Source organism: Colias philodice, chromosome 30, assembly GCF_061535455.1.
Source record: "Colias philodice isolate Cphi_HAF_F1 chromosome 30, ilColPhil1 Martin Lab GWU primary, whole genome shotgun sequence".
NCBI classification, from domain to species: Eukaryota; Metazoa; Arthropoda; class Insecta; order Lepidoptera; family Pieridae; genus Colias; species Colias philodice.
The window spans coordinates 3,446,271-3,469,675 of record NC_143115.1 but is presented as its reverse complement, the minus strand read 5'-3'; the positions used below and the strand labels follow the sequence as shown (position 1 = coordinate 3,469,675).

Here is a 23,405-nt window from a genome sequence, read left to right as displayed (position 1 = left end):
ACTTGTTTGATGTAAATGCACTGTTACACTGAAATGATTTTTCAAATCGGACCTGTAGTTCCTGAGAATAGCACGTTCAAACAAGCTCTTCAGCATTATAATTTACTAGCGGTCCGCCCCGACTTCGCCCGTGGTACATATTTACGTTTTCTCTAGATAAGAACCTTCCTCGTACTTCAAGGAATATAATAAAAAAATAATTATCGAAATCGGTCCACTCGTTCACGCGTGATGCCGTGACCAATAAAAACGGGTTTCATTTTTATATAATACTAGCGGTCCGCCCCGGCTTCGCCCGTGGTATATATTTACGTTTTCTATACATAAAAACCATCCTCGTACTTCAAGGAATATAATAAAAAAAGAATTATCGAAATCGGTTCAGCCGTTCTCGAGTTATGCGCTTACCAACACATTTTGCGATTCATTTTTATATATAAGATATACAGACTAGCTTTCCGTCCGCGGTTTCACCCGCTTTGTCTAAAACCTAATAAATTATATACTAAAATCTGCCTCGAGAAATACTCTATCTATTAAAAAACAGCATCAAAATCCGTTGAGTAGTTTTAAGGATTCAAGCATACATAGGGATATAGGGACAGAGAAAGCGACTTTGTTTTATACTATGTACTTTTTATGTAGTGATATATAGATGGAAAAAGAAATCACGAGACTTACAGTAATTATTCATTCATATACTGGTTTGTTTTCGACCGTATTCCATATATATATAATATTGTTAACAGTCGAGGGGTCAACCGTAGTGTGTCAAATTTTGCAATATATCGGTATGTAAACATGTAGACGTCGCAATTTCTAGTAACGTCAGCAAAACAGGTTTTTAATTTTATTACCTATATTTAATACGGTAATAAATGTGTTTGCAGTGTTATTTAAGATTAACTTTAGTAATCAATGTGAACACTATTATTAGTCACTAGCTTTCCGCCCGTAGCTTCGCCCGTGTTCAAAGAAAAATCCGCATAGTTCCCGTTCCCGTGGGATTTCTGGAATAAAACCTAGGATAGGTTTTATCCAAGTGTGTTAATCCAAGCTACCATCTGAGTGAGTTTGTTTGTACTCTTTCACGCAAATACTGCTATACCGATTACAATGAAATTTAGCACACATATAGAGGGAAATGTGGATAAATACATAGGATTAGTATTATCCCGGAAATCCCACGGGAACGGGAACTATGCGGGCTTTTCTTTGAAAACGCGCGCGCTGCCGCGGGCGGAACCATAATAACTGGAATCTATTATGACAAAACTCTACTTATCAAAAACTAAATACATATCATACAAATATCTATTTTGACGATTAAATGTACATGCTCACAAAAAAACACAATTGAATTTTTAAATGGTTTTGCTGACGCTACCTCGGTGTAATGTCTACTGACAGTAATAAAACACAGATATTTACACGTATTACATAATCTGTTAAGTTACTGCTATATCTACGTTTGAAAAATATGATATTGGAGACTCGATAGCTCAGTGGTTGGTGACACTTTCTTACGACAGAGGCTGTGGGTTCAATCTTGAAACGATTATAGAGTTTAATTTTGAAAATATTATAGTGATAATATAATAATAATATATATGTATGTTTATCAGCCATCTGGTTTCCATAACACAAGCGAAAGCTTAGTCAGATCAGAACGTGCCGTGTGTGAAAATTGTCCTGAAATATTTATTTATTTTATTTATTATTTATATCATGTTTGTATGTTTGTTTGTATTATTTATAAACTAATGGCCCAATCCAGCTTCGTTCGAAGTATATACATATAAAGCAGATTATATAGTAAGGTGAAAGAATCATTGAAATCGATCCAGTTCTTGAGATAAGCGCGTTCAAACAAACGAACAAAATCTATAGCTTTATGTTATACTAGATTTTCGCCTGCGGTTTCGTCCGCGTTTTCAAAGGAAAACCCGCATAGTTCCCATTCCCGTGGGATTTCCGGGATAAAACCTATCCTATGTGTTAATCCAAGTTACCATCTATATGTGTGCTAAATTTCATTGTAATCGGTTCAGTAATAAATAATAATAATACATACATAATTACAAACCTTTCCTCTTTATAATATGTATTAGTATAGACAAAAAGTAAAGTAAATATATTAGGAAATAATATATTATGTACTAGCTTTCCACCCGCGGCATCGCCCGCGCAATCAAAGAAAAACCCGCATAGTTCCCGAGGGATTTCCGGGATAAAACTTATCCTATGTCCTTTCTCGGGTATCAAAATATCTCTATACCAAATTTAATGCAAATTGGTTCAGTAGTTGAGGCGTGATTGAGTAACAGACAGACAGACAGAGTTACTTTCGCATTTATAATATTAGTATGGATTATGAGTTGTTATCGAGTAGGTATCGACTTATGAGTTGTTTAATTTTGTAGTACCTTAGAGGTAGTTTAATCGTAGTTTAGTTTCTTTATAGTGCGAAAAATGTCTGTATTTGTAACCTGTAACCAGGAGGGAATCATTTTTTTTAGTTACGTAAACACTGATCGATGTATAATTAAATTAATAATGACAAATTAAACGGAAGTTATCAAATGACGTCGGTAATTAAAACTATAATCACGAAAACAATGGACGATTATCATAGCAAACTTCACACGGCTAAGAATTAATATAACCTATGTATATCTTTTAATTACGTTGTAAAAACCCCTTTATATCTGTTTACATGTTTATAAAGTTTTTAATCAATCGAATTAATTGCACATTTGCATCTTTGTCTCTAAATAACAAGAAGTACATTTAAAATTTGTAAACATGTTTGTACAAAGTTTCTAGCTGACCCGGCAAACGTTATTACTCTTATCACTTAGGGATATGAAAAATAGATGATGTCCGATAAGACAGACCTGCGGTATTTGCAAAATTTTATGGAAATCGGTCAAGCCGTTTCGGAGGTTATCTTCAAATACCGTGATACGAGAATTTGATATATGTATTAGAATACAAGAATTAAAATCTGCATATTCAGCATTAGGTACCTCCTAGGCTAACGCTTCTTTAAAATATGCTATTTCATGCCTTCTTCTTAAGGTGATGAATTAATTTTTCTAACATTTACGGCCCTTTTTAAACCTTCGTAATTTTTATATTATTAAAGTTGTCGTGATGAAAATTCTTGACAAGAAAGTTCAATAGTAACACAATACGTCTACCGTTTTAGAAACATGATTCCATGATATTTTCTCGATAGAAAAAAAATACAAAGTTCTCATTGTTATTTTTTTATAATCTCTGGCATCTTCAAAATAACAAACGTAAAGTTACGACTTTTTGGATATTAACTATAAAATATACAACCTATACGTCTACCGATTTAGAATTTTGAAATATGCGATGGTTTTGAAATAAACAAGAAATACTTGAAATTAGCGCGCGACCAGCCAATATAGCGAGAGCCGCCCTGTACCTTCCTACCCCGATCGCTGCACGAGTCATTCCCGCTACGGCCGTCACACGGGGAACTTGTGTCGCTTGCGCAATCGTAAAAAAGGGTGACAACACGATAAGACAAAATGAGACAAATGGGGACAATAAAGAAAATAAGAAGAAGAAACATAAAGGTTGGAGGAAAAAGAATGCTTACAATTGGAACAAATTAATGAAGTAAGTTGGTTTTATTTTAAATTTGATGATAATTGTATTATAGACGATGTTTGATATGTACCCCTGTTTTAAGTACATAACGAATGTGTAAGATATTTTCATTTATAGCATAGATAATCTTTTCAGAAATCCGGAATCCAGAAGGAAAATAAACCCACTGATTGTTCACAATGTGAACCCACTCCTTCGTAAGTACCTTTATTCAGTCAAAAATGTATGTTATCAACGTTCTACTGGTTTTATCGCATGATTCCATTTTTAGCAAAAAGCAACAAAGTGCAAAGAAATAAAAAATCATGGTGAACTTAGTGGAAGTATGGCGGACATAATATGGAACAGGAGCTCATTGGAGTAGTATTATATTTAAAAAAAATACGAAATAATTTCAAGAATTACATTTCTTAGAAGGTGGTAGATAAGTATGTTGTATAAAGAATTTGATGTTGATATTTATTTCATTTATACTTACTACACCTGTGCGGGAAATTGCTTAGTAATAAAACAGGTTTATATTCATATTTACATAGTAATGTGAGTTTTCATTTCGAAAAATTTTGTGTAAGTATATTAAATTGAGTTCCTGGGTGATCTGGAAACACAATTGGGCCCGGAAGATGGCGCTGCAGTCACTCCTCCTAATGACATGAACCGATTTGGATGAATATTTGTGTGCACATTTCATTTTTGTGGGATGATTGGTTGATTCGCTTTCACATTAGCTAATATTATGTATTTTTGTTGTAAACTTAATTTAATGTTTATAATACATTATTATTGGTATAAATAAGCCAGTGTTCGTCTCACATTGCTGTACCTGCCTACCTACCCTACCAGGGCCTAACTTTGTTCTGGCTATTTTATTTTGATTATTTGTAATGAATAATTACAATTATAATAGAGTGCAAAAAATAAATACATGCGTCAATATTATATTTTGTGTTTTTTTTTAAACAATTTTTTTATTTAAAAAAATATCATTCCGACCGCGGCTTTGCCCGCGTGGAATTAGGTTATATCGTGAATCCTGTTTTATCCCACAGAAGTGTTCAGTTCGGATAAAAAGTATCCTATGTGTAAATCCAGGCAATTAGCTATATTTTATCAAAATTGGTAATGTAGTCTTGACGTGATTAAGTAACAACTAACAAAAAAATATACAAATTAACATCCAAAGTTTCGCATCAGTTTTACTGTATTAGTGATATCTTCCACTCTTGACTTTGACTGAGAAGAATTAGGGTTTATAACTTCTTTCAGAAATAGTACCTTTCATTTCTGGGCATGATGTAATATCTACGTCAGCATCAAATTCTATCTAAATCAATTCAGTAGTCCGCGTTATTGAGTACCATTTCATTTTTTCAGAGTAACAATATTTTTTGTTATTTTAAAGATTATTTATAACCTGTATTATTTTGTAATAAAGTAAACATTACGAAATAATAATAATTATTAATAATGTCTAAGTAGTTGTTGGAAAGAAGATTATTTGTTTATAAGCAAGAAAATAAAACCAATAAATCAACAATTGAATAAATGTATAACAATATTATAACTGTATGACGACTCCATACATGTTTGTCCCGAGTCGGCCAGCGGCAGCGCGGCGAGTTTGCAAGAATGACTTCGCGCACACCGGCGTTCGTGATAGCGAGCTATTAGACTCCGCCCGCCAAGCAGTGGATTTTTTTTTGTGTATCGTCTTAAAGTTGAAAGTCGAACTTACGGCGGCGAACGTGAGCATTATTCCCTCTAGAGACCCTGATAAACTTAGTATGCCACGTTGTAAAACTGCGCTTTACTCTAAAAGTGGGCCTATCATGCACATAAAAATATTTAACCGTGTTCCAAAAGGTATACGAAACCAAAAAATTAATGTATTTAAAAATAAACTGAAGAAATGGTTGATCTTAAATTGTTTTTATAGCATAAAATAATTTTTTGACTATAAATGTTAATTATTATAATTATATGCATAGCCCTAAAATGTAATTATAGTGGAATGTTATTTGTCAATTAATTGTAAAGTAATTTTATTTCAATATTGTATTTAATTTAAATTGAGACAGTATTTGCATGCTTTAGAGTTTAGACTAAGCAAAACATGATGAACAATCGAAATATTTTGACATCTCTATGTGCCATGTTTTAAGCAAATAAATATTATATTTATTTATTACTAAATATGGTACTACTAGCTTCGCACCATGACTTTACCCAATTTTAATTATATGAGTCCCAATCCTTACACGAAAAAAAATATAATGTAAATGTATAAGTAATATGCTTATAATGTGAAAAGTAAGTTATTTCAAGCTAAAGTTAATTTTATTTAGATGAATTTTGATATTATGTAAAGATCATATTGGTAATTTTAATCCGATTTTTCGTGTACTTAATATATTGTAAACTCCGACAGATTTCAAGCTAATTTGATAAAAAAACTTTAGAGTAGTTCACGAAAACAAATACGCGGTCTAGCGTAATCTGTGGTCTTGTAGTCTTAAGTCTATTTAAAACGATTCAAATGAAATAAATCGCATTTTAAACCCAGTTTAATGCCACGATGTTTACATTTACATCGATCTCTGACTATATAATTACTCTTATCAATATAAAGAACATGACTCTTTGTTTCACTTCATGTTATCATTTAAAATTTCCCATGCTTGGATTTTTCCTTTCAATCGTTTCTTATTATAACTAGTATAAGTGGATGATTGTTTTTAATAGCTATTTTTCTGTGTTTTTCTAGTTTAATAAAATTATAAAGAAACTAGCTTCCGCCCACGACTTTGTACGTGCACCGTTTTTCCCCGTTCCCGCAAGAATTTCGGGAAATCCTTTCTTAGCGGATGCCTACGTCCTAACATCTACCTGCATGCCAAATTTCAGCCCGATACGTCCAGTGGTTTGGGCTGTGCGTTGATAGATCACTTTATCAGTCACTTTTGAGTTTTATATATATATATATATATATATATATATATATTACTAGCGGTCCGCCCCGGCTTCGCCCGTGGTACATATGAAAAATAGATGTTGGCCGATTCTCAGACTTACCCGATATGCACAGAAAATTTTATGAGAATCGGTCCACCCGTTTCGGAGGAGTATGCAGACTAACATTGTGACACGAGAATGTTATATATAAGATATATATAATATATATATATATATATATATATATATATATATATATATATATATATATATATATATATATATATATATATATATATATATATATATATATATATATATATATATATATATATAGATAGGTTAGGAACACATTAGTAGATAAAATCTTATTAGATACTAGTTGCGCCCCGCCTATCTACTGTTACTTATAATATCATTGGCAGAGATAGATCATAGTGTAAACTAACATAGGCTACTTTTAATAAAGTACCACGAGTGAAGCCGCGGGCTGCAGCTTCTATTTCACAATATGATAGAAATTTTGCACTATGCTATTATGTAAATTGTGATACTGTATTTGTTGACACATGTCAAATTTCGACACAACTTTTGACATCAACATTACAATGAGAATTACATTGGTATAGTATAACGAGCTATTTAGTCTGTGTACGTTTAAAAATTATTATGAAAGTGTTTGTATGTTTGATTCTTCTTTCAAGAAATGGTTGATCAGATATGTACGAATTTTGGTAGAGTGATAGATTATCTCTTAGATTAGTACACTGGTAATTTTCATTCATGTAGTTATTTACGCAGATTTGATTTAAATTTTCCGTTTTCTTTGCCTGCTGAAATAAATTTGAAGAAAAGCATAATATTATGTATATTGGTAGGTACATACCTACTATTTATTTATTTATCAATTTAATATACCACACCAGGTAAAATATTTATAATCATACGAAACACGGTAGGCGGTCTTATCGCTAACTAGCGATCTCTTCTAGACTTCCCAAGGTAAGAGATAATGAAGAAAAAAAAAACTATCTTATCTTCTGAAAAAAATAAAATTAACTATAAAAATTAGACTGAAATTTAACTCATAAAGTAAAATTTCATTCCGGTGTTTACTCTACATTGCATATCTTAAAAATGTGTGCATGTACTAGTGTAAACACGTAAGAAGTGAAACTTCTTTATGACCTTATTTTTCAAAAAATAATTTACTATATGCAACTTTACAGAAATACGTCGAATCACGCGTGGTAGGGATAAGAAAAACAAGGCGCGTATAACGGAAAAATGTCACGCGTAACGAATAAATGTTACGTACACTAAATTTTTTTCCAACCCCAATAAAGAAGTTTCACTTCAATAAAAACTTTCCACCAAGCCTTGACCGGGTTTAAAAGATTCGCGATAAAATTTCGACTTAGCATAACTTACTGACTTAGCATACGATAAATCCTCTTTGTAATACGAAAACAAACATAATATAATATGTACTTTTGAATTATATTTTTGAAGTGAAACTTCTTTAGGCGCGTTGAGAGTAAAGTTTTAAGGTCACGTCATGGCAATACCGTCACGTCATGAAGTAAGGCGACGATTTTAGCATCTTTGAATCTTGCCAAAGAAGTTTCACTTTTGACTCGTGTGCTCGGCACGCACTCTCTTTTTTATTTGTTTGGTAAAATAAATACATATCTTGCGATAGTTTATGTACACTCTGATATATTATCGATAAGAAAACCCACTGTATAACTATAGTTACTAATAAAATAAATCTGAAGTTTGTTTGTTTCTACAAGCTAATCCCACGAATTAGATGTTCAAAAAGTCAAATTATTTTTGTATTTGACAATTTATCGAGAAACGCTATAGGCTATATAATATTCAAACTCAAAAATTTAACATATTATTAGTTTTAGGTAGTATATAATTTGTTGTTTTACATAAAGCGAGCGAAACCGCGCGCCGTAGCTAATATTTATATATATTTGATTGCTTAGCGCCATTAAAATAATACTGACAAATAAACTAATATTCAAAGGATGTAAGCATGAAGATAACTACTGTTTATAATTCTAATATATTGGTAATAATGATAATAAATGGCTGTGATCAGACGCTAAAGGTTTCCAAGATTGTGCGTAGATATGGCTGTGTAAACATACGAAAATATACAAGACTTTGTTTATGATCTTCTCTGTGGTGTAGTGTGTGTGTAGGGTGTGTTCTTAGAGCTTACGACTAGGTTTAGGGTTCAATTCCATTGAATTGAATAAATAAATAAAAAACAGTTGTTACTAGTACATAATAATATGGTTAGTACCTAGGTAACCTACCAAGAAAATCGATCAGTTAAAGATGTATGAAATGCATCTGCTCCAAACATACCTACAAGTAAAGATAACATATAGGTAGGTACAAGGTAGGTACTAACTTTTATAATTATAGGAACTTAACATAAAAATGAGATAGATAAACTATAATATACAACTAGGTTATCAACAGACTATCGTCAAAAATATTTATTACATTTTCCTATTTCAAACTAATTATTTGACTCTTATATTTTCGCGGCAAAAAATATTCCACAGATAACCAAATCTTAGTAAATTTCAAGATATAACCACTGTACGTAAATTACGATTGATTATATTTATAAATAATTTATAAAACCAGTATTTAAATCACATTAAATACCCAAATACACTATTAATCAATAAATAAATTCACTTGCAACAGCTGACTTGTCAAAGGTCGCCATTTTGAAATATGGCTGCCAGCATAGATTATTTTTGTCAATAATTTTGCATGGTATTGCCGAATGTATAATACACCGGTTTAAATTACGTTAGATTCTTTTATGTGAAGCAATTTTGTATTTATTAAATTGCAATACCTACATTTTAGATTGTGTACTTTTGAAATTTCACAATGTGTTTAGATGTCGCTTTTTAACTAGTGCCTAAAATATTAATAGGTAACTACTTAGATTACAAAATAAAATACAGATGGAGCATGTCAATCATTCATCGCCCTTGTCAAAGAAAATACGAAATCAAAAACGAATACGTTCCTTCGCTAGTGCTATAGCGATTCTAGTGTCATGCAATACGTCAAAAGGGGTTTGATATTTTAGTAAAAAAATGCTGTCTTGTGATATTAAAACGCTGTAAAACTTGTTCCCGAAAACAAACAAAAAGATAAAACATCGTTTTACAGATTTTCTGTAGATTATTTGGCTTATTTAATTTTGTATACAAATAATAATTTTACAAATACGAAGGAATTCAAAACTTCAACGTATGCTGCCAGTATTTTGAAAATGAATTTGCCATTTTTAGGGGTAAAATGGTTAAAAGATATTCGGGGTAGTGCTGTTGGATTTTTCGACCGTGAATGTGATTATTTGTATAGTGCAATAAAAGTTCATGGTCATTATTAGATTATTTTAAAAAGCATTATACATTTTTTTGTTACTTTTATAAAAAGCGTCGTTTTCGCTTGCGATTTAATTCATGTGAACACATGATGGTTATGATGAAAATAAAATGTCCCGCATTCTCGACTAAAAACTACCGCTATTCGCATTCATATGTTTTGAAAAATAAAAACTTTTTTTAATGTAATTTATTTAATAAATTTAATGTAATTTATTTAATAAAAATTGAATAAAATTATTTTGTCCATGTATAACTTTAGTAGCTATACTAGATAGGTGATAAAATAATTTTTTACAATATTATAAAATAATATCAAAAACCCGAATTTATATTAAAATAAAAATTAAAACATGACTGCTAATAATTTATGTAGCCTACGTCACTACCACCACATCTACCTTCATAATTCAGATGATTGCAATGACACCTCACAAGTCACAACTCAAAATCGATCCAACAGTTTATACTGCAGGGCGTGTCAAAGAAATATTATACATACATACCTACACTCGAAAAACATAACCCTCTTTCTTCCGTAGTCGGGCAAAAATTTGGGAAATTTTTCATTATCTGGTAACATAACACGCACACAGAAGCACCGTGTACGTACAGTGCAACGGCGAAATGACAGCACACATAGCTTTATGGAAATGACGATAAATTATTCGGTTTAGTTCGGCAACGCTCCATCTGTCTTTTATTTTGTAATCTAAGGGTAACTATATCATTCATATTTTTCAAGATTTGTCCAATTTAAAACTGTATAAAATGCCAAGTTCTATACAACTAAGTAAAGTTTATAGGGTTTATATTGTCTTTCATAGACGTCACAAGTTTTCTTCGAATAATTCGTACAATAATATTTGCAAATACCAATTTGTAGGATTAAAATCTCTACCTACTAAATATTTCATGCAATTATTGATATCTTAATCAAATACAAAGACATTATTCAAGTACCTATATTTATTCACATATAAGTTTATTATTTATTTTATTATCGACATTACTCTTTAATCAAATAGTAACTAGGTACATGTACGTAAGTACTTGAGTATTAGTACATAATAGTAATATAAGTAGTAGTAATAATAAAGTAAATACGAAAGTTTTGATGTTTGTATTTGGCTTCACAAAAACTGTAGAACTGAATTGAATGAATTTTGGTGTAAAGATAGATTATTATTAGGTAGAATAATATCTGAGCTAGTTTTTACATACAACGCAAGTGAAGCCATGTGTAGAGCTAGTATACAATTATTATATGTTACAAAACATGAAAAATTTTCAACAAAGGTACAACAAGGGTACAACATAAGCTTATATAGAGGGATGATGGAATAAAAAATGAAACATTTTTGTGTTTTAACAGGGAAAATTATTGAATGTAAAAATATTACCTTTGCTAATTTAGCATTTTGTATATGCGTATTATGATAATTTTATCTATAAACTATATCTATGCATTGAATCATAGCTTATCAATATTAAGAATTATCCATGGTATATCGTATAAATCTAATTGACAGTTAGATTGACGCCATCTTGATTTATTTTGACAGCAGTGTTGCAATATTATATTTGCGAAAATGCCTATTTCTCATGGCTTGAAAAGGTAAACATAGCATATTGTCAATAGCGTAAGACAGGCATGTTTAATGCTTAGAGTATACAAAATTGATGTATTTAACTGTATAATGAATATTATTATTTATTAATATGTTGTGAAATTTATATTTTATGAATTAAGGATCGGTGGTGATTTTCTCCAGAATATTTCGTATGATTTTCAATATTGAGATACTTTACCAAAAAAATGACAAGGAAAAAAAAGGAATGATCGTGCCTATATTCATTTATTTTTGTATTTTAAAATGGGACATACCTAGTAAAAAATATTTAAGATAGACAATAGACATACTAGTATAGTATTACTTATATTATCCGTGATAGAGAGTTTATATTTAACTAGCTTTCCACCCGCGGCTTCGCCCGCTTTGTATAACATAATAAATTATATACTAAAACCTTCCTCTTGAATCACTCTATCTACTAAAAAAACCCGCATCAAAATCCGTTCCGTAGTTTTAAAGATTTAAGCATACATAGGGACATGGGGATATAGGGACATAGGGACAGAGAAAGCGACTTTGTTTCATACTATGTAGTGATAGTGGAGCTACATTATTCCGTAGTCCGTACCCATATTATTTATCATTTTTATCCTTTTTTCGAACACGTTTATATATTAGCTTCACCTGTATGTTTGTATGACTTGTTTGCCCCGGACACTTTTAGACTGTATTTTGACCTATTTTAAAGGGACAGATTTAATTCAAACTTTGTACATTTATCAAGGATCGGTGGCAATACAATAATTTTTTTTAGCTCTATTGATTATTATAACCTGACTGAGTTATGGTATTTAGCTAATAATTGAAAAGGTATCTCTATTTAGCAATTGCTTTTACTTTCAGTTATATAATTAATATATTATATAGACTAGAGTGGTGGGTATCATGAATAGCTCATTAGAAAAGTCGGTTAAACTGATTACGTCATGTAAATCAGTTGTTAATTATAGTATGTGTTAGACGTTGATGAATGGATGGAACATCGAACTTGGGACTAAGTACAGTTATGTAGAAAAGTGAAACTTTCTTTCTATGGTCTTTGAATCATGCTATTTGAAATTTAAAATATTTTGTAAGGTGTTGAGAAAACAAGGTGCAAAATTTATTACATAATACTTGATTTTGTTTTTCATTTTCTTTTTTTTCTATGGGTGCTATGGACTAGCATGAAGTCATTACTCATTGTCAGATTTATGATAAAATTTAATTGTATTATTATATATCATTTTATTTCGATTAATATCTAATAGGGTTCTGTTAGATTATGCCAATTTTATACATCGATTCTAACATAATAAACGTTTTGTTTTGATAATAAACAACTATCAATATTTCTTTAATAAATACTTTATTATAAACACTTATGTTCACGACTGTACCTTAACAAGTTCATACGATGTATGTCAACAAGTGACCTCTTGATCTCGCCAGTGAAAAATAGCTTCTCTGTCTAGCTTATTAGGGTTCATATCTCAATACTCGTAAAGTTACATCATTGTCCCTTATTGTAAAGTACATTGAAGACGAAATTCTTATCGAAGACGATTTGTTACAATCGTGGAGATTTTTTTGTCAATTTTTAACGTGTCAAAGAAAAATTTAAATAATTTCACGATGGCTTAATTTTAATGGTAGAGTTAAGTTGATACTTAAATTATAATATATTAGGAAATATCTTTTAACGGATTTAAAACTCGATTTACTCATATAACTAGGTACTATTATTAACTATTATGAATAATTTGTAATAATAAAACCAAATACCTATAAAAAACATGCTTTATTTTGCAAAACACAAAAATATCGACAGTTTAAAAGAATAAATATTTTTTATTGTCGATGAACCGTCAAATAATCGATATACCAGTTTTTAATTAGTGTTAATTAAAAACAGATACTCGAAAACAAATTAATTCATAATACTATGAAATTATTAGAATTTAAAATTCATAACCTCTTTAAAAACTGGCCATGAATGTTATGTAGCAATATAAACACTTATAAATCAGCAATGCAATTAAACTATTAAATATCCATACTAATAATTATAAATTTACTAGCATTCCGCCCGCGACTTCGCTCGCTTTGTCTAAAACATAATAAATTATATGCTCAAATCTTCCTCTTCAATCGATCTATCTATTAAAAAACCGCATCAAAATCCGTTGCGTACTTTTAAAGATTTAAGCATACAAAGGGACATAGGGACAGAAATTTTAAACAATGAAATAGTCTCTACTATAGGCTACATTGGTTTTCAAAAAAGCTTAATAAAGTAAAAGGTTTTATTATTTTTGTCTGCGGGTAAAACCGCGCGGCACAACTGGTTATTTATATTACAATATCAGATTTGACACATTTAATGACATCTAGTTAGACGTGTGAAATAGAAAATAATAACAATTTCACGAGGTGTCAATAGTTTTTACCTTGTAGAGCAGGCTCCAAGGAGATGTTCGTTTGCAAAAATAGCGGACCTAAATCTGACTTCTGATATATATTGTATAGGTCCCAGACATCCTATAGACAGATGTTGCCAACCAGTTTTGTGGTCCCCCTGCCCGCACCCCGGTAATTAAATATGGCATACAAAGAAAAAAATAAAAATTTCCAAAACATGCCGTGTGGGGTATCAAATGAAAGAGCTTATTGAGTAGATCACGAATATATAGCATACTATATACATTTCTTACACTTTCTCTAAGATTTTTTAGAAAATTTACGAAAATGGTCCATTTTTGAGTTAACTTTAAACCACTATAGATTGAAAACTCATGAATATATTTTTTAAATTATTATTTTAAATAATTAACAATAGTCCATTGTTTATGATTCAATAGTTCGTAATATAATATAAGTGAGCTATGTGGTGGATTTGATGAAAATAACTATATACTATATGAACTTGAAAATATACTCGCCATCTTTGAATGCTCCCCCCACTCCCCCATGCAACTATTTCACTGTACGAAATATTGAATCGTAAACAATGGACTATTGTTAATTATTTAAAATAATAATTTAAAAAATATATTCATGAGTTTTCAATCTATAGTGGTTTAAAGTTAACTCAAAAATGGACCATTTTCGTAAATTTTCTAAAAAATCTTAGAGAAAGTGTAAGAAATGTATATAGTATGCTATATATTCGTGATCTACTCAATAAGCTCTTTCATTTGATACCCCACACGGCATGTTTTGGAAATTTTTATTTTTTTCTTTGTATGCCATATTTAATTACCGGGGTGCGGGCAGGGGGACCACAAAACTGGTTGGCAACATCTGTCTATAGGATGTCTGGGATCTATACAATATATATCAGAAGTCAGATTTAGGTCCGCGATTTTTGCAAACGAAACTCCACTGAGAGTCCGGTCTATTGTATGCATGAGCTTTCACTTTTGAGAAACAAACATTGTTATTTTTATGATTCATCAAAAAATCTAGAAGTACTTATAAAGCTGAAGAGTTTTTTTGTTTGGACGCGCTCATCTCAGGAACCACGGTCAGATTTGTAAAATTCGATCAATGTTCGTACTTTTATCGAGGAAGGCTACAGGCTATATATTATCATCACGCTAACACATAATATAGGAGTGGAGCAATGCGGGTAAAACGGGCGGCAAAATACATAAAGTAAAAAATACTTATTAAAATCAATGGAAGAAGGTTCATTACAATTTCTAAAATTAAGTATATAAGCGTGTTATTAATATTTCAACTTTATTAATAATTATTATATTATATTATAAAATACTTCATAATATTTCAACTTGAGAAAGCTTTCTTGAACATAAATACGCTTAATTTTACAATATTTAACATTCAACCAATAACACAACTTTCTTTTGTTACAGAAGCAATACTGCAACCTTCGTTCGGAAATCTGCTGCAGACTCGAAGTGTCCTCCATCAACCAAGGTGGTTCATTCAACCAGGGCAGCATCTTTGGCCAATCTTCCAACTCCTTTGGCTCCACTGCATCTTCCTTCACCCCCGTAACACCTGTAACTCCCATCCCTGATGTGACAAGCCAGAACAACTTCATCGAAACCGATTCTTTCTCAGCTGGTAGCGAAAACAACGGACTGTACCGTCCTGGTTCAATTGGCAGTGGCTTGAAGCCCGGTATCCCATACCTACCCCCTGTAGATAGCGTTAATAGCGGAACTAACCTTGTTAGTACTACAGCTTTCACGCCCATCGTGACCACTCCAAGACCGATTATTCCAACAGTGAAACCATACATTCCTCCTGTGGTTACTTCCACATCAGCTCCCGGTTATTTACCACCCATTGGTGAACAAACCATTAATAGAGAGACAATTGTACCTAACCCGGTATATAACGAAGGATCCCTAATTCTTGATGAGACCAGGCCTCCTAAACCTACACCAGGCGTGCCGTTTGTGCCAAGTAAGTTATTTCTATTAAGGGCCGATTTTTCAATGCTTGGATAAAACTCGTCGAATCCATACTATAATATTATAAATGCGAAAGTAACTCTGTCTGTCTGTCTGTTACTCAATCACACCTAAACTACTGAACCAATTTGCATGAAATTTGGTATGGAGATATTTGGATACCCGAGAAAGGACATAGGCTACCTTTTATTGCGAAATATGTACCACGGGCGAAGCCGGGGCGGACCTCTAGTAATGTATAAAACTACTATTTTTAAAACGTATTCTAATTGCCCGTATTTGACAGTTTACGTGACATTTTAATATTATCGTGTAATACTTGATTGGACGGATAAGTTTTATCCAAGCATTGAAAAATCGGCCCTTAGTTAAATATTTTTATACGTTGAAGAAATAAAATATTATGGAAAAGAAAAATATTAATGAAACTATTAAAAGATTTTTCATTATTGCTTCGCTATTATTGGTCGTAGAGTAGATGTTATTTAAACAACAATGCATTTTTTAAATTCGAATTAGTTTTTCTTGAGAAAAGTTTGTTCAACAAACACTTTACTTATATAATTTATCTATGAATATTCAGATTTATAGCATTCAAATGAGAATTTTTAATGAATGAAAAAAAATTCGACCACGAGGTTTCGATCTCGTGTCTTTTTGCCATACCGGGGTAACGCCTAGGCTTTCATCAATTTCTTCTACTCTTTTGGTTTTATATCTATTTTATTATACACTTATTTTTTCGGTTTTTTATTGATTAGAAAAGGTAGTTATTTTTTTCAACTTTTTTTCAACAGACGAGATCCCCGCTGGTTGCGCAGCTGCTCTCAAATGTACTCCAGTTGAATTCTGTACTGCTGAAGGAGTAATTTCCAACACATCTGTCGTTTTGACAAGAGACCAGGACGCGTACAGAGTACCTTTAACTGTGAGTTGATTAAATATATTTTAACGGAATTTAATTCCGATTTATATAAATCTTAATATATATAAATCTCGTGTCACAATGTTTGTCCTCAATGGACTCCTAAACCACTTAACCGATTATAATAAAATTCGCAGACCATGTGCAGTTCGATCCAACTTGAGAGATAGGATAGTTTTTATGAAAAAAAAACGTAAACATGTAGGTACCACGGGCGAAGCCGGGGCGAAAAGCTAGTAAATATATAAATATGTACGAGCTTTTCGCCCGCCGCATAGATAAAACCCACATAGTTCCCGTCACAGTATTACCATTATTTCCTACAGTAAGGAATCGCCTTTGATGTCGCGCGATGCCGCCGCCAGCGTAGGTAATGACGCTGCCACACGAAAATACGCTAGGGTTGCAACAAATGGGAAATAAAACAATTGTGATTATTAATATTATGATGAAATCTTTATTCATATGTACATTCAAAATAATTGCGATTATTAAATCTGATGTAATTATTTGTTCATAAATATATAATTACAGATATTGCACTGCTAAATATTATTTACGTGGACACTTTATTTTTGGATGTTCTTAATTGTATATTATAACATTTAACTAAGTAATGCATTCGCATTGGGATGTACAATCTGATTAGAAAATAATGAGGACAACATATATATATAGCTTTGATATTAATTCAACAGATACAATTAATACAATCTTTCTGAAATATTGTTTCCTTCTGGGATTTCATTGTAGATTTACATCCGTAAACCGAACAGTTTGTGCGCGCCATAATAGAATATGTAAGTACCTATGTATAAAAAAATTATTACACAAAAAATACGACTGCGTCATCCTTTCGCGCTAGGTAAAGCAAACTAAGCGTGTTTGCTTTACGCGGCCCGCGTCGCCCGACCCCCGCCAGTTCCCCTCCGTTTCTCTGCACAAGTACATTCGTCGCACTACTGTAGGAAATAATGGTAATACTGTGGTTCCCGTACTCGTGGGATTTTCAGGATAAAAACTATCCTATGTGTTAATCCAAGTTACTCTCTATATGTGTGCTAAATTTCATTATAATCGGTTCAGTAGTATTTGCGTGAATGAGTAACAAACACACACATACACATCCATCCTAACAAACTTTCGCATTTATAATATTAGTAGGATACCAAGAGATTCCAAGTACGTACTAGACACTACCTTTTGCTAACTAATACTTGTAATGATCGTAAATTATTTACAAGATAAATAACATCAATGACTACGTTGAAGACTGTGCGGATTGGATTTTAGACAGCATTTCAATGAATACAAGTCATTTATTATAATGTCATCGCTGTCTGTCTGTTTGAAAAGTTACTCAATTTACTAGAATACTATGTAGAAAACAATTATAATCCATATAATATGTATGTGTGTGTATGGCTTAGTAATTCTAAAGATATGCTATTGAAATAGTTGTGTCATATAGCTCAGGATAGGAAGATATTTCTAATGTGCATTTGCATTTTAGATTAGTATAGTTTATTTTGAGTTCTATTCGGAATATAACGTATTTTTTTAACATATTATTTCGTACTAGAGTATTAAACTTAATATTACCGATGTGTAATTTTACAAAGAACATTTGTCTCGCCTACCATCATACATTTTTTTTAATAACTAAAATACTGCATTGAAAGTTAACAATTTATTATTATGTGTCTATTCTCTATTACATTTACGTACCTACTACAATAAAAAAATACATGCTGTCTTACCACAAAAAACTTTAGACAGGGTTTAACTTTAAGCGCGGGTTCTCTTTAATCTGGTTTTGTCGTATTTCACATAGACAACTATTAAAGTGACAGATCCCTGGTTAAATTGTTTTGTGGTGAGACCAATTGTGTTTTATACTTGGTTTTATACTTACAAATGACAGATTAAACACGCAAAAGAAAACTACATACAATTTTAATATCATTATTATTATAACAATCCTTAGCACAAAATTTTATTTAATTTAATCTTTATACATTATTTTTAAATTACCAGGACTGCAGAGACATCGAAACTGGTCGCATCGGTAAATGCTGCCGTGATCCCTACTACACCGACCCGTGGCCGACCAACCAGCTCGGCAAATGGGTGCCCGGAGTGTTCGGTGGAAACGACGGGAAATACGTACCTGATAGCAGAGGCAGCTCCAATAACGTCAGGCCTGTGACACCACCCACAACAGGATCTGTGCTTTTCGGTAACTTCAGGTAAATCGAGGTTAATTTTGTTAAGATTATCATTCTAGTTAATAACCGAATTCTAAATAAGGAGGAGCCTTTCGGTTTAGTTCTTAGTTAAAAATTTTTGAGATAGCTTTATTATTATTTTTGAGGGTAGCGTAGATATGTAGTAGTAAATCAAACTTTTGATCAAACTACTATGTTGATTGTATTCATGACCGATATGTTTTCCGTTTAGAATTAATATAAGTAAATCATTTAAATGTAACTGGATTTAGTTTATTTGAATTTTGTAAATGTATACTGTAATGTTTGTGTGTGGTGTTTATTTTATTCAAGAAATGTTTTCTTTAACAGAACAACACCCAAACCAACGGTGCCATCGTTCGGATCAACTCCACGATTCCCAACAACTGTTACTCCGTTCGTTTCAAAAACACCCGGACAAGGACAGTTCACTAAGGGCGGTCAAGGTCAATTTACTAAAGGCGGGCAAGGTCAGTATGGCCTCGGAGGCCGTGGACAAGTGAGCCAAGTTGGAATCGGTCAGATAGGAACTGGTGGACAAGGACAGTACTCTCAATTCGGAAGGGGTCAAGTTGGCATCGCCGGACAGGGACAATACGCCCAAGGCGGTAGAGGTCAATTCGGTGTCGGATCACAAGGGCAATACGGAAGGGGACAAGTCGGTGTAGTCGGACAGGGTGCAGCCACGCAAGTAGGAGTAGGCCAAGTCGGTGTAGTCGGTCAAGGACAGTACGGTCAAGTAGGAAGAGGACAAGTCGGTGTTGTCGGACAGGGAGTTAATACTCAGTTCGGCGCAGGACAGATAGGTGTCGGTGGACAAGGGCAATACTCTCAAGTAGGAAGGGGACAAGTCGGCATTGCTGGACAAGGTCAAGCGACACAATTCGGTGTAGGCCAAGTAGGAGTCGGTGGCCAGGGACAATATTCACAAGTAGGAAGAGGCCAGGTTGGCATCGCCGGACAAGGTCAAACTAACCAATTCGGCGTTGGCCAAGTAGGCGTCGGTGGCCAAGGACAATACTCGCAAGTAGGAAGAGGACAAGTTGCTATCTCTGGACAAGGTCAAACTAACCAATTCGGCGTTGGCCAAGTAGGTGTCGGTGGCCAAGGACAATACTCGCAAGTAGGAAGAGGACAAGTCGGTGTAGTGGGACAGGGAGCAAGTCAATTCGGTGGACAAGGACAGTTCGCTCAAGGTGGACGCGGTCAAATTGGTGTAGCTGGCCAAGGCGTAGCTACTCAACTAGGGAACGGTCAGATTGGCGTAGTTGATCAGGGAGAATATACGCAACTAGGAAACGGTCAAATCGCAGTCAATGGGCAAGGACAATACTCGCAAGTTGGCAGGGGACAGAGCGCTTTTGGCGGTGCAGGTAAATTGATTTAAACTTATTCGTTTCTACAAGGCTAGGTAACACCTCTACGTCGTGGGTGTTATAGGTGGCGTTCTCTTAACATCAGGTGATCTATCGGCTCGTTTGCGTGCTCTGTCATAAAACGATATTTGATAAAAACTGTCCAAAAAGTTCTCATACTTTTAGGATCGTATTCGTTTACATTGGGAAATTATATAACCGTTTTATTAAACTAATCATGTCACAGTTATTTTGTCCTATTGTAGGGACAATAGTTAAGAAATAAGTGACCTAAGTATGGTTACATAACAATAATTGCAAATATTGCGGTCTCAAGTAGCCGAGACATCCTGTTATGAATCACTAAATACCATTATGATGTCGTCTAATTATACCATTCAAAGTGACATTGCTATTCAATAAAAAGTAACTTTGATGTTGCTTAATGATGCATTATTTTTTAATTACCTTCACTTGTCATTATGTAGTCCCGGATTTAGTTCTGTTTCGAAGTAATTATATAATTTTTCTTTCACTTTAGGACAAATCGGTTCTGGTTCCCAACAATCCAACGCGTTTTCAAAGGGACAATTCGGACAAGGTGGTTTTGCTACTCAAGGCCAGGGACAACTGGTTTCTCAAGGGCAGGGCCAATTGGTGTCACAAGGACAGGGCTCGTACGTTAGCCAGGGCCAAGGCCAACTGGTTGGTCAGGGAGGCGGTCAATACGTTAGCCAAGGAAAAGGACAATACAGTTTTGGAAGCAGTAGCAGCAGCAGCAGCGGACAGTACGAACTCGGAGGACAGGTTAGTTTTGGTTTAATAATCAAATTTTCAAAACACTTATGCAACTAGACCTATTTAGAAGTGCTTTTGAATCATTATAATACATGGAACTTGGAAGATTAACGAAAAAATAATAAATGTCGTAGTATGTATTCAAAAATATATCCCTATAGGTTTGATATTATGAATACTACAACTACCTAATAAGAAATTGTAATTATAGATTGTATCTTGAACATCACAATTTCTTGAATATTATTTACAACAAGAACCTAAACAAATACGTAAGACATTTGAAACGGTATTTTATAGCAATAAATCTTGTGGCTATTTAGCGAGTATTTACGCGCATCTTCATCGCCAATTTAAATTATTATTTATTACATTGAACAATCTGTTACTGGTATTATAGGAAAGGGACTGACACTGAGTTGTGTACAAATTACTTTGAAACTTAAAAAAATATATCAGTCTCATACAAGTTGAACATGAATGTTATTGAACATTTAATAAATAATAATTAGATGTAGCACTGCTAGATAGTTGCTACTTGCAATTCAAATCACGTTTTATATATATAAGTAAATTTCTATTCAATATTTAACATCTTACCATAGGGACAACAGCAAGGGTTTGGAATCATAAACCAAGCGCAAGGCCTCTCCAAAGCATCAGGACAACTCGTGTCACAGGGACAAGGCCAAGCTATTTCACAGGGCAAGGGCCAGATCGTTTCCCAAGGAAAGGGCCAGATTGTTTCGCAAGGAAAGGGCCAGATCGTTTCACAAGGAAATGGTCAGTTCGTATCGCAAGGAAATGGTCAGTTCGTTTCGCAAGGAAACGGCCAGATTGTTTCACAAGGAAAGGGCCAAATTGTTACCCAGGGCCAAGGCACCCTTGTATCACAGGGGGGTGGATCTTACATCGAGCAAGGTGAAGGCCAGACTGTTTCTCAAGGTTTCGGTACCGGATTCACACAGGGCCAGGGCTTTTCCGTTTCTCAAGGATCAGGATTTGGTGTTGAGAATGAGTACCAAGAATCAGTGCAAAGGGTGTTCCTTCAAAGATATAATGGTGCTGGACAGTGCGGTATCTTAAACGTAAGTAGTTAAATACATTATTTTAGAAGTATGTGAGTATGTGTGCGTGTTTGTGTGTATGTGTGTGTGTTATGATATTACACGAAAATTGCTTATATTTGAATATAATTTTGAAAAAGTAAAAGGAAATTTACTATTCGAAAAAAGGTCACATACGTGTAAAAAAGCCTATTACAGTTTATGTATTTAGACATTGACTAAACTTTAATTCAACTTAGATGATGCTTAGCACGTGTATTATTAACATAAAACAATAATGTATTCTGTTTGTTTTAAAGTAATTAAATCAGGTATTTATGACGATGCTTTCGTCTATGTATACTCGTTATCGTATTATTGACTACTAGCGGTCCGCCCCGGCTTCGCCCGTGGTACATGTTTACGTTTTCTCTACATAAGAACCATCCTCGTACTTCAAGGAATATAATAAGTCTCGAGTTATGCGCTTACCAACACATTTTGCGATTCATTTTTATATATAAGATATTAATAAGGTTTTATATTCATTATCAGACTTTAAATTCGTTTTATTAAATGATACTTATTTCGATAGTTATTTTTATTCATTATCTATACTTCTATACTAATATTATAAAGAGGAAAGGTTTGTAATTATGTATGTATGTATGTATGGTTTTCACGCATAAACTACTGGACCGATTTTGATGAAATTTGGCACAGACAATCTTTAGACCCTGAGAAAGAACGGGTACCTTTTATTGCGAAATATGTACCACGGGCGAAGCCGGGGCGGACCGCTAGTAGTTAATAATCTCAATTTTATACTTAAAAATTATTTTAACAGTTGTTAGTTTACAATTCTCGTTAAACTCGTTTAGATAAACTTATATCTATACTAATATTATAAAGCTGAAGAGTTTGTTTGTTTGTTTGAACG

General features: G+C 33.0%; 2 protein-coding genes across 3 annotated transcripts in view; one reads left to right on the top strand and one right to left on the bottom strand.

Moving 5' to 3' along the window:
- Positions 1 to 23,405, bottom strand: part of LOC149475457 (uncharacterized) — a 252,747-nt gene that overhangs the window by 5,534 nt on the left and 223,808 nt on the right. The window lies entirely within an intron of this gene.
- The window catches only part of LOC149475461 (uncharacterized), a 67,193-nt gene that overhangs the window by 25,735 nt on the left and 18,053 nt on the right, over positions 1 to 23,405 (top strand). Inside the window, exons 3-8 of one of the 2 annotated variants that reach the window (XM_089713304.1) lie at positions 15,526 to 16,084; positions 16,890 to 17,020; positions 19,055 to 19,266; positions 19,597 to 19,736; positions 21,163 to 21,428; positions 22,025 to 22,507. In XM_089713304.1, the coding sequence (XP_089569430.1) occupies positions 15,526 to 16,084; positions 16,890 to 17,020; positions 19,055 to 19,266; positions 19,597 to 19,736; positions 21,163 to 21,428; positions 22,025 to 22,507 (1,791 nt within the window). Of the gene's footprint in view, positions 1 to 15,525; positions 16,085 to 16,889; positions 17,021 to 19,054; positions 19,267 to 19,596; positions 20,640 to 21,162; positions 21,429 to 22,024; positions 22,508 to 23,405 lie in introns of both variants that reach the window. The other variant, XM_089713303.1, reaches the window with a different exon arrangement.